This window comes from Octodon degus, unplaced genomic scaffold (assembly GCF_000260255.1).
Source record: "Octodon degus isolate 3935 unplaced genomic scaffold, OctDeg1.0 scaffold00001, whole genome shotgun sequence".
NCBI lineage: Eukaryota > Metazoa > Chordata > Mammalia > Rodentia > Octodontidae > Octodon > Octodon degus.
The window spans coordinates 27,302,866-27,316,019 of NW_004524577.1; the positions used below are offsets into that span (position 1 = coordinate 27,302,866).

At 35.6% G+C, this 13,154-nt stretch overlaps 1 protein-coding gene across 2 annotated transcripts in view; it reads left to right on the forward strand.

Annotated features, from left to right (window-relative positions):
• Positions 1-13,154, forward strand: part of Sgtb (small glutamine rich tetratricopeptide repeat containing beta) — a 60,364-nt gene that overhangs the window by 13,925 nt on the left and 33,285 nt on the right. For both annotated transcript variants that reach the window (XM_023706120.1, XM_004623046.2), the window contains exons 4-5: positions 717-786; positions 10,546-10,645. In XM_023706120.1, the coding sequence (XP_023561888.1) occupies positions 717-786; positions 10,546-10,645 (170 nt within the window). The remainder of the gene's footprint in view (positions 1-716; positions 787-10,545; positions 10,646-13,154) is intronic.

Consider the following 13,154-nt stretch of genomic DNA (forward strand, 5'->3'; position numbering starts at 1 on the left):
TTTTATGTAATATACATAGAAAAGCTGAGGGTTTTACTTCCAAACATTACTACTGTTAATCTTTTGGTATATACCTTTCCAGTTTTGTTTTTAAGTGTGTGTGTGTGTGTGTGTGTGTGTGTGTGTGTGTACATGCACACACATAAATAATGGCCATATTATAAATGCTTTTTTTTTTAGTAAACTGATTTTTAATTAGTTTACCTCTTAAATAGTAAATATTTTGCTTCACCAGTTTCACTAATAACCTGTAATTCTGTCTAGTGGGGAGGCTAAGGCCTTAAGAAGATTGAAAATCTGAGGCCTACCTGGAAACTTAGTGAGACCTTGTATCAAAGGTTGTAGCTCTACATTCAGTATAGTGTTCATTCCCCAATACTACCAAGAAAGTAATCCAGTAATTATATTTTTATTCTGTAATTTATATTTAAATTCCATTTCCTTGCTCATAAAGTGGCATTTCTGAGTATAAGGAAAACAAATTTTAAAAATTTAATTCACAGTTGCCTATGATTATCTAGAAAAATGTTATATTTATATTTCTAACAAAAGCATTGGAGAATACTCCCCCACTGCTGTTTCCTAGTAACTCTATTCTTTAGGTGTTTGACTTCATGAAACGAAATTACAGATGTGGATAAGTTATTATTACTTTATTTTTAGAGTTCTGAGATGACTGTGCAGCTCAATTGAAGTTTATTTTTATTTAATTTTAGAATGACATTTCGCCACTCTCAAACTTAGTGCCCGAAGATGTAGGAAAAGCTGACCAATTAAAAGATGAAGGTAAGTATTTCACGCAGAAATTAGTTATTTAGTATAGCTTTTGAAAACTGGAGAGCATGAGTATGAGTTGATATGAGTGTAGTTTACGCTGCCGCAGTTGAATTGTCATATGTCTACATGGCAGTTGGGAATCCAAAGTGAATGTGATGGATGAGAGGCCTGGAAATGGGTATTGCTTGTGTTGAGAGAGGCAGATTTCTCATAAAACTTTCAGAGCAAATCACTTAAGGGCTGTTTGCTTTTAACTACATTTGTGACTTTTATTCTAGTATCCTAAATTCTTTATGCTTAATCAAAGAGAGAAAAATAATGGTCAGTGTTATCTTTAAGTGTTTTTATGTTTTTGGAGTTTATTAATACATGCATATAGCATTTGACTTGTTTTATTAGTTAATACATTTGATTCAAGCATTACTGAAGTTTCTAATATCTGACTATTGAAATATTCTTGATTTAATAAGTAATTCAGTGTTAGGGCTTTGTGTTCGATTTTCCCAATATGCCATTTAGATTAATCTCTGGGGAACAATGTTATGCCTGTAAGATTTGTGTTAAGAGACTGTGGGGCATAGTCCTTTATCCTTTGCAGTGAAAGAAGGCAAACAATTTTTTTGGCCTGTGTATAAGCAGGGGATGATTAGGAAATGTGCTATATTCAGAATCTATTCATAGATCCATCTTCTGGTAATTTTCTGATGAAAGCAGTTGAGTTGCTTTTTTTTTTTGGTGGAACTGGGGATTGAACTTCCTGAGCCATCTTACTGGCCCTGAGTTGTTTTTTAGAAAAAAAATTATTTGGCGTTTAAAGGGGTAGATATGGGAAAGACTATGCTTATCTTATTCATTGTACGTGCTCATTTCCCTAGGTCTCCAGTTGTACATTTGTATTAGTATTTTTTTTTCGTAGTTTTATTGAGAAACAAATAGCAATGAGATAGTTTCAAATCAAATTGGTAGGACAGTTTCAATAATTAACACATTGCATACATTCCTCCTAGTGGTTAATTGCTGTACAAGATGCGGACATGATACCCTATTTACAAACACCATTAAAACAAATCTCTCTATTCATTAAAAGAAGTAACTATATATCTACCCTAACCACTTTGAATACACAGATACAAAATGGACATTCATCTGTATCCCCTTTTTTTGTTAAGTTCCGTTCTTTGAATATTATAGGTGTGTAAACTCAGCAAAATATTCTAAAAGAGTCCAGTAGTCCATAATAGTATTGGGTCTTCCGCTTGACTGGCAGTGTCAGAAATTGTTGACCTGAGTCCCCTACAGCTCAACATAACAACATGGCTTTACTTCTTATACTTTGTTTTTATACTTTTCTGCTGGATGGTTAATACCAAGGTAAAGCAGGACCTATGCAACAAGAGTTGTAACTTTTGGGTCTGATAAGGTCAGTCAAATCCCCTCAGGATTTATCCTGAGATCTGTATTAGTGTTTGTAGTGGCTGTGGTAATCTAAACTTCCTAAAAGACAGTTCTGTAATCTCAAGTAATACTGCCTTCTATGCCTTTTTATTTCCTTCTTTACTTTCTTTATTATCTTAAGATTACTTTTTATAAAGTAATTTTACAATGCTGTTTTCACCAAATATATTTGTCTCAGTTTTCAATTTCTTACTTGTAAAAAATAGTATCACCAGTGTCCTAAAAATCTTAGGGTAATATGACTTTATAGAATGTAAGTAAAATAGAACAACAAGATCTCCATTGTTGTTTAAGTTATATGATTCCAGAAAGAATCTGAATTTGATCTACACAGATGCTAATGTATTTTTTAATGTATTAGTTTCTTTTTTCCCTACTCAGATTTTTTGTAGTATGTTACATCTTAACTAATGTATAAGTAAAATATAAACAATATATTTTCTACAAGAATTATGTTTACTACTATATTTTCTAGTAAGTAATACTGGCTTTCTACATGCCGAAAACTAAAACTTGACCCAAGTCTATCACCATACACTAAGCTAAAGTCAAAATGGAGTAAAGATCTATGCATTAAAACAGAAACACTAAATCTCCTAGACAAGAAAGTAGGAGGATCTCTTGAAGATACAGGGGTAGGCAACGAGTTCATGAACAAAAATCAAATCACATGGGTGATACTTGAAAGAATTAACAACTGGGACCAACTCTTATTGAGAAGTTTTTGCACATCAAAAGAAATTACCAAGAAAGTGAAAAGACAACCTACAAATTTTGAAAAAATCTTAACTAATAAGCACTCAGACAAAGGTCGTCTCTCTAGAATTTATAAAGAACTAAAATACATTAGGGCCACTAAATTTAAAGACCTAATCCAGAATTGGGCATCCGAGATGAACACACACTTCTCAGATGACGAAATTAAAGAAGTGAATAAATATATGAAAAATGCTCCACGTCACTAGCCATCCGTGAAATGCAAATTAAAACAACACTGAGATAACAATCTCACACTTCAAAGAATGACTATCATAAAGAAATCAACCAACAACAAATATTGGAGAGGCTGTGGGGAAAAAGGAACCCTTTTCCACTGCTGGTGGGAATGTAGAGTACTGCACCCTTTATGGAAATCGGTGTGGAGATTCCTTAAGAAACTAGGATTGGAGATCCCATTCAAACCAGCTATCCCCCTACTGGGAATTTTCCCAGAGGATCTGAAAACATCATATCATAGTGATATATGTGTACCTATGTTTGTAGCAGCACAATTTGTGATAGCCAAATCTTGAAAACAACCAAAATGCCTGTCACATGAGGAATGGTTGAAAAAGATGTGGTATTTTTATACGATGGAGTATTTCTCAGCTATAAAAAGTGATAAACTCGAAGCCTTTATGTTTAAGTCGATGCCACTTGAAGATATACTTATAAGGGAAATAAACCAGACCCACATGTGTAAATTTCGTATAGTCTCTCTAGTATAAGAACTCAAAAGAATACAAATAGAAAGGTATAACACAATTAAAAGGAAAGCGAGAACTTGAGGATTAAACAATGAGGAGAGGGCAAGGAGAAAAGCTGGGAAATAGCACAGGGACAAAGCCATACATTTATTTGCACAAGACGAGCAAGGCAATGATCCTGAGAATCTTCAGCAGGTTTTTGAAACTAGCAGTTAATTGGTAGGATTCTTACCCTGACTATGTGCTGATACCTGTGAACCAAGCAACTGCACTGAACATAGCAATGTGAAATAGAAGGGTCATGCTTGGAGTGCCTGTCATTATGGTCTTCTAAATACATACTGCTTGTCATGACATACCAATTATTACCATACTGTCTCACTAGTAAAAGTTTTTTTTTTTTTTTAAATGGGTAATAAATGAAAAAAAGACACAAGAAAAAGAAAAAAAAAGTCACAGGACTGTCCTGCTACAATGCTGTGTATGGTTAGATTTCTAAATTTTGGTGTAAAAAATATGTAATTGTTTATTCCTATTCTTTAAGTATTTTTCATTTGTAAAATTTTTATCTCCATGTTCTGTAGGGACTTAATGTATAACATATCAACACTTGATGGAAAATACCTGTTCCATGTTATGCCTAAGATGTTTGATATTCAGACAGATAGTGAGGTTAAGCTCAACTGCTTATGTTGTAGGGTAATATTAGTAAGCTTTTCTTCTGGAGGGCTAACAACCTAAGTTTGCAGACCAAAAATTAGAGAAAAACAAGGGCTGCAAGGATAGCTAGCATTTTGACCATAGCCTTTCAAGGTCAGTGAAGACTCAGGACATAGGAGAACCTATACTGGAACATCATGTAACTCAATTGTGTCCCAAATTTTCTGGTCAAGGAGATTATGGGGCCACGGAGCAACGTGATCGATGAGGTAGAGTGTGCCTAAGGAGAAGTCACCTGGAGAGAAAACATTCTCTTAGGCTTTCATGGGGAGCACATTGGCCAAGCAATGGCCGTGACTCATCCACATGGCTGACACAAAGGATCTGCAACCTGCAGTACAGGGTTACAGGATAAATCCTGAGTGTACTTGACTGACCTTATCAGATACAGAAGTTACATTTTTCGTTATGTAGATCTTGCTTTATCTTGGTCTTAACCATCCAGCAGAAAAGTATAAAAGTGAGGTATATAAGGTAAAGCCATATTAATATGCTGAGCTATGAAAGGCTCAAGTCAACAACTTCTGTGGATAACCCATTACTACTGTGGACTGCTGGACTGTGTTGGATTGTTTTGCTGAATTCATGCACCTATAGTATTTAGATGCCAATGGAATACCCATTTCTGATAGGACTAAACAAAAAAAGGGGATACAAAGGAAGGACCATTTTGTATCTGTATATGCAGAATAGTTAGGATAGATATACAGCTACTTTGGCTTAATTCAATGAGAAGAAAGATTTGTACTAACAGTGTTTGGACAGGATATCCTGTCTGCATCTTGTACAGTGGATAACCACTAAGAAGATAACAATATACGATGTATTAATTATTGAAACTGTCTTATTAATCATTTGTGAAACTGTCTTATTGCTGTTTGTTTCTCAATTAAAAAAATACATATTTTCTACTAGCATTTTATGTTTGTAGCTTGGTATAGTTCTAGTAATAATGTTGAATAAATGGCAAGTTAAATTTTATTTCTGCCCCTCAGCTCCCTCTGCATAAATGCAGCAGAACATTTGAGAAATTGTATTCCTTATAGAAGGTTTTTTTTTTTTTAAACAAAACATAATAAATGTTAGTAAGCTGACAGTTTGGGGGATGTGTAGGGTGAAATTCATTTAATATGGCAGCATGGGTCTACTGAATTACTAGCTTTTAGTGAACAGCTTTTATTTCTCTAGGAAATGTCACCTCTCAGACATATAGCATGTAAAGTAGAAATGATTGCCATTTTAGCTGAATTTTGCTATTTGGCTGAAAACAAATGGCCATGGTAAACTATCAAGCATGTGGGTATTCCAAGTTACATGTTATACTTATCTGACTGTGTTAATTAAGGATTCTAGGGAACTAGACCTCCAAGGAACATTACCTTAAAATATTTCACGTGCTTGGCTTCTGAAAAGGTGCAGTAGGATCAGAAAAAATCAGGAAGGGTTTCTTGCTATCCCTGCCAGATCACAGAAGTTTGGGTATATGAGTATCTCATGGGGCTGTGAGAATTAAAGAAGACAGTTTTGTAGGAGAATACCCTATATTTGTAAAGCATTGTACAAATGCCTCATTGTTACATTTATGCCCTCACAAATTCATCTGTCTCTTTTTTTCTTCACCTGAGATCAAACCAGGACCTTGTGCTTATGCTGCTGAGCTATCTCTCCAGCCCTGTCTCAAATATTTTATATTGAGTATTTTCTGACCTGAAACTTTGTATAATTAAATTACATTGTTGTATACATATTTTCTAATATATATTACAGTATCTGTATATTTGAAATAGTTTACAGGACAAGATATACAATAAAGTTTAATAACTTTATTGGTACATGTTTGCAGTATATAATGGCATTCATAATGGAGGATTTATACAGGTATATAGCACATCTTTATTTATTTTTTGATTCCCTTCCACTTCCCTCCCTTCAACCCTTTTTCCCTTTCCTGTTTATAGCAGCTCTATTTACATTTTTTTAAAGCCCTTTTTCCTTTCTTCCTACTCTTTCTCTGTGTCTCCTGTCCCTCTTCCTATTTGAACAAGATCTTCCTACTTTCTAATATCCTCCATTTTATCTTTATTTATACTTCTGGTTTCTTCTCCTCCTTCTCTTCCTCTTCCTCTTCCTCCTCCTCCTCCTCCTCCTCCTTCTCCTCTTCCTCCTCATCCTTCTCCTCTTTGTTCTTCTCTTCCTTCTCCTTCTCCTTTTCCTTTTTCTTTTTCTTTTTTTTTTTTTGGTGGTACCAGGGATTGAACTCAGGACCTTGTGCTTGCCAGGCAAGCTCTTATTCTATTGAGCGATCTCCCCGGCTCCTTGGTTTCTTTTTTTCAGAAATAATTTTTTTAATGTGTTTGGTACTATGCAGCTACTATGCAGCTCAGACTCATAGTGATCCTCCTGTGTTCAGTCTCCCCAGAGCTTGGATTATAGATGTGCGCCACCATGCCTGCCTGGTCTAACTGGCCAGTTCATTGTACCCTGGGGTGAGGCCGGTGCAGCATGTGGTGCTGAGGATTGAACCCACTTTAGGTTTCTTATACAAGAAAAACAATGAAATATTTATACTTGTGTGTCTGATTCCTTTTACTTAGGATTGTGGTCTCAAGGTGCATGCATGTATCTAAAAATGCCTCAAATTTATCCTTATTTATGGCAGAGTAGTACTTCATTGTATATAAGTGCCACATTTTCTTTAGATTATGATGGTCATATGGGCTGTTTCCAAGATTTAGCTGTTGTAAATTTGTGCTGCTGTAAATATGGGTATGCATGTATCACTGTGTTTAGCTCTCTCAAGAAGATACTGAGAAGGGGAATAGCTAGGTCAAATAGAAGCTCTAGTTTCAGTTTTTTGAGGATTCGCCACACTGATTTCCATAGTGGTTATACCAATTTATATACTCACCAACAGTAGAGAAAGGCTCCTTTTTCTCCCACCAACATTTGTTATTGACTGATTTCTTGAATATAGCCATTTTTCCGGCATGAATTTCTTTTTTAAATGTGTCTAAATTGTATGCATCATGTTCATGTTGGATTTCGTTTCTTGATCCATTCTGCCAGTCTGTTTCTCTTGATTGGTGAATCAAGACCATTCACATTGATGATTTTAATTGATATGTATTGCCTTATTCTTTTCATTATTTTATTGTCCCGCTGTTCATTCCTTCTTTCCCTTCTATTTAATTGTTTGACTTGTTGGGGAAATAGCTCAGCACAGCGTTAAGTGCCTGCCTGGCAAGTGAAAGGTCCTGAGTTTGATCCCTGGTATGACAAAAAAAAAAAAAAAAAAAAAAAAAAAAAAAAAAGATTATTACAAAAATTGCTTGACTTGCCTGGTGATTCGTTCTACTGGTCTTTTTAGTACTGTTATCTTCAATGTGTCTTCCTAGGCTATCTTTGAGAATCTTTTGGAGCACTGGTTTGGTGGTCTTTTGTTTCTTTAAGTGCTCTTTATCATGGAAGTGTCTTATTTCTCCATCACTTTAGAGAGATAAGTTTATGGTATACATCAATTTGGGTTAGAAATTCTTTTCTTTTAGGGCATGAAACACTTTAACATCTTCTTGACTTTAATGTTTGTGTTAAGTCTGTTGTAATTTTTTTTTTTTTTTTTTTTTTGTGGAACCAGGGATTGAACTCAGGCCTTTGTGCTTCCTAGGGAAGCATTTATTCTACTGAGCCATCTCCCTGGCCCCATCTGTTGTAATTTTGATAAGATTTCTTTATAAGTGATTAGTTTCTTTTGTATCACTGTGTTTAATATTCTTTTCTTGTGTTGAATTTTTTAAGTCTTGACTATTTTGTGTTGATGTAGTTTTTTTCTGATCATGACAATTTGGGATTCTATATGATTCACTTATGTGTATTGTAATTTCCTTTTTCTCTTTTTGTTACAGTTTTGCTATTCTGTAAACAGCTTTTTATACTATTTATACTATCTTCTGATTTTTCATTGATGCCTATTTATTATGAATTATTCAGCTACACAGAGAGGCAGGCCTTGAACTTTCTGTGTAGCCGAGGTTGCTCTCAAACTTAAGGGCATCATCCTGCCTCAGCCTCTCGAAGTGCTGGGATCACAAGGGTGTGCCACCATCCATGGAAATTTATTGAAATCTATAGGGGCATTAAAAAAAAAATCTGTTCTCAAACTGGATGTGGTAGTGCATGTCTGTAAATCCCAGCACACTGGGAGGTTCGGGCAGAGGATCAGAAGTTTAAACCCAGCCTGGGAAGCTCAATGACCCTGTCATAAACAAACAAGCAGGCTGGGAATGTAGTTCAGTATGAACATTCTAAATTCCACCACAATTATTGCAAACAAAATACTGTGATATCCTCTTAGCTTTTTTAGAAAGTTTAAAAAAATTGTTTATTAGTGCATGTGTGTCATACATGTTTACATTACTTGTGACAAATTGGTCCATGTCCATAACACATTTTAATTCCTTTCTCATCTGCTTATCCCCCCGACTATCTCTTGATCCTCCTTTCCTTTTTGGGGGGGTAGGGTGGGGTACATGTTTGTAGTACATATTGTTTACATTCCTTGTATGGAGAAGATTTTCTATGCGTGTTTTTGGGAAAGAGGATACAAGTTAACTTTTTTTTAAGAAGATAGAATTATTGAGATACAATTCACATACATTACATTTACTTGCTTTTTGAAACAGTTTTTGCTGTGTAGTTCAGACTGGCCTTGAACTCACTGTGTTGCCACACTCACCTCAAACTCACATTGATCCTCCTGCCTCAGCTTCCTCAGTGCTGAGATTACAGGCTGTGCCATCATATCAAGCCATATTTAGTTCCTTATAGTGTATATAATTCATTGGTTTCTAGTATATTCAAAGTCATGTGGTCACCAAAATTGAGCATAAACATTTTTATCACTCCTAAAGAAATTAACCCTTTTAGTTGTCCTCTATATTCATTTCAGTTTCTGGTTTACAATGACTTTTGTATGATTTTGGACTGTTTTTATTTTCTTGTCTTTTAATTTACTTGTTCCTGTTTCTAATCCCTGCGTGTTTATGTTTCACCATCTTCCATTAACTAGCTAATTATCTAGTAAGATTAAGGGTAAGATGAGAGCTTCTGGTTTACAGAAAGGTAGAAGGAATCATACAGACCTCTGAAATGTAAATCCTTCCCCAATAACTCCAATTGTTCTGATAATTCTACTTTTGACGTTGGATCTTACAGATTCACAGAATACTTTTTCCCCATTAATGAAAAACAAGATACAGGCACAGGAAATCCCTCAACTGACCAGTTGTTAACCCAGCTAAATTACTGCCAGATGTATCTGTCCATGGCCTTCCTAAAAGTCTTGACTCTGTAGGCTGAAATTGTATCTGTCTAGAAATTATTTGCTCCAAATCCTATTTTGAAAAGATTCTGTCTCTGGCCGGGAGAGCACATAAAAGTGTTACCTGCCAGAAATGTATTGGCAAGATTACTCTCAGTGGCATCCTGAGAGCTTGGCTAAGCAGCAAGTGCGGGTATTGTGAGAGCAGGAGTGAAGGTTAGGTCCCAGGTGAGATCATGAGTAGGAAGAAACGGGGAGGTGGCTTTAAGAGGCGCAGAGAGAACATAAGGACAAAGGATGTGAAATAGTCATAATGGCTGTATTTACTCACACTAGCTTGAATTCTGTAAGGTACACACATTAATTTTTAAAAACCTGCATTACTAAGGTGACAGAACAATAGTTAGGAGCATTAGCTGTGTAGTACATTATGAAATTTATATGTAATGTGACTGAAAAATCATGTGGCTGACCTTATTAGTGTAATTTTTTTGTGTGTGTGTGTTTAGTACAGGGTCTGCAGGGTCTCACTGTGTACACTGGACTCATAGTGATCAACCTGTGTTCAGCCTCCCAAGAGCTGGGATTACAGGCGCATGTGCCACCACACCCAGTCTCAATATCCCCGTCTCAGCAGGCCCTGAGGGTGGGGCCGGCACACCTGCCGCATCTGCCTAAACAATTAATTACAGGCGCTTTAATCTGCTGAGCTATTTGGCCCATTAGTATAATTTCTATGACTAATAATTATCTATCAGACTTTATATTTTTTCTATATATTGTACTTATTTTATCTATATTTTATTTTAGGCAATAACCACATGAAAGAAGAAAATTATGCTGCTGCAGTGGATTGTTATACACAGGCAATAGAACTGGATCCCAATAATGCAGTTTATTATTGCAACAGGTAAACTGGGACCATTGTAGTAGGTTTACAGTTCTTAAACATTTGGATTAATACCTCTGAAGGAAAGTTGTAATATTTATTTAATGAACTGTGAAAGTTCAGATACTATAAAGGAAGGAAAAATAAACTTATAAAAGTATATCTTGGAAGCAAGCACTATTAACCTTTTTGGCATGTTTTATTTTAGGTAAGTGTGCTCAATTTTAGATACAGCTTTATTCAATGGACATGTCATACATGTGTCCTAATTTCATCGAATTCCTTCATTATTGAAATGGTTACACGTTAGCCTATTTTGCCTTTCTTATTACTTTAAAATTTCCTACACCTCATGTTGTAGTGGGCAAGCAAATATCAGTAAATATTATTTTTGCCTAAGTGGATATACACACCTTAATGTACTTAACTGTTGACCTGCTGGTGGGCATAGGTTGTTTTTGTTCTTTTCAGCATCATTAAACTATAGTTACGTCTGTGTTTTTAAATTGGTTTTTATTGCTTCAGTTTTTCTGGATTTTGAATTTATTCCTAGAAATGTCTATACCTTGTTTAACAGTGTAAATATTTTTTTAAAAAATGGATGCATATTGCAAAATTAATTTCTTTGAATATAATCTGAATATACTTTGAAAATTTATTTCCTGCCCAGGACTATATGAATGCGTCTATTTTTGTCATGCTCTTTATCAGCATTAGGCATTGAAATTACTAACTATAAATTTAATATTATCTCTATGTTAATTTTCTTTATATTTAATTACTGAAGAGATTGGACTTTTTAATTTCTTTTTGAACTTGGTGCCTTCACACTGAATTACATGCCCAGCCTTTTTATTTTTTATTTTGAGGCAAGATCTTGCTATGTCACTGAATTGTCCAGGCTGGGCTCAAACACGTGATCCTCCTGCTTCTGGCTCATAGGGTATTGGGATATCCTAACAGGCATGTGCTATCACCACACCTGGTTAGACACTTGCCACATATTGGGTATTAGTAGGCTTTTTTTCTCCTAGATTTCTTATTAATACTATCCACAGATTGAATGATTATGTCCCTTCAAATTCATATGTTGGAACATAAACCCATTGTGATGGTATATGGAAGTGAGTAGGTCATGAAGAAGGGGCTGTCAGGAGAGGGAGGGCTTTATACAAGAGACTGCAAGTGCTCCTTGCCCTCCTGCCATGTGAGAAAAACAGTGGGCACCTGTACCAGGCCATGGCCTGTTTGACCATAGACTTCTCAGCCCTGCCCATTTTAACAGGGATTGGAACCCTACAGGCTACATCTTCAAGGCTCTTTTACCACCTGTCTTTTGTCCAGCCTCAACCAGGCCAGCCAGGTGCTGGCAGCAGAGTGAAGAGTAGATGAAGGACAGAAATTTGAGCATCTCTCCCATTACCCTGCTTTTATATCACAGTGTATTTATAGAAAACAGGCTGCTTCTCATTCTTGTTTCCCACTTCTACCAACAACACTTGCCTTGCTTTCAGCTTTTGCCAGGTGACCTTGAGTTTTTGAGATGGTAATGAATTTTGGCCCTGTGGCTTAGAGATGGTAATGGCTTTTTGCTGGATTGCCATATAACCCTTGCTTTGGCCTCTTGGTTCTTCTTATGTACTGAATTCCCTGCATTAAGTTATTTTGTCTAATATAAATTGAATTTTCAGTAGAACTTTCTTGCTGTGATAGAACTGTTCAGTTGTTAAATTCGTATTTTGTTTTTGGTTGAAGTCCTCTTTTTTCACAAATTCTCCCTATTCTATCATTCAATTACGTATTCTTTTAACAGATTTTTGCTAAACATGTGCTAGTGCTGTTATTGGAAGTTTGGACTGAAATACAAGTTATTGTCCTACAGAACTGTATCTTGTAACATTCTATTTATCTGTCCCTTAATATTTTGGATAATGAATCGGTAAAGTAATACTATCTTTTGTCTAGCCTCAGCCATGCCAGGTGCTGGCAGGAGGGTGAAGGGTATGTGCTCTTGCTTCCAGTCTCACATCACCCACAAAAATGGGAAGAAAAATATCTCTCACATTGTGCCAGTTTCAAATTAACTAAGGGAGATGTCATGGAGAATGTTTAAGAGCAGAATTCTACTGTCAGGCTCTGTCAGTTACTACTTACATAGCCTACAACAAATTACCTAATGTATCTATGCATTAGTTTTCCTATCTGTAAGGTATGTATAATAATAGTAATTATGTTGTAGGGTTGTTGTAGCTGTTGAATAATTCAATAAATGCTAGGGAAGAGTGTAAGAAAGAATGTTGTATACAAGTAATAACTATTACTATAATTTATGTGGCCTGTTTTTCTACCTTGATCACAATATGAAGAGAGATTCAAAGTTCCCAACTTCCAAATGTATTTTCACTTATTTTTTTCTGATTATTAGTCCAGTACTAACCTTACTAAAATAAAGAGGGGGGCTGGAGAGATGGCTCAGTGGTCTAAAGCACCTACTTGAAACAAGCTTGGCAAAGCACAGGGACCGCGGTTC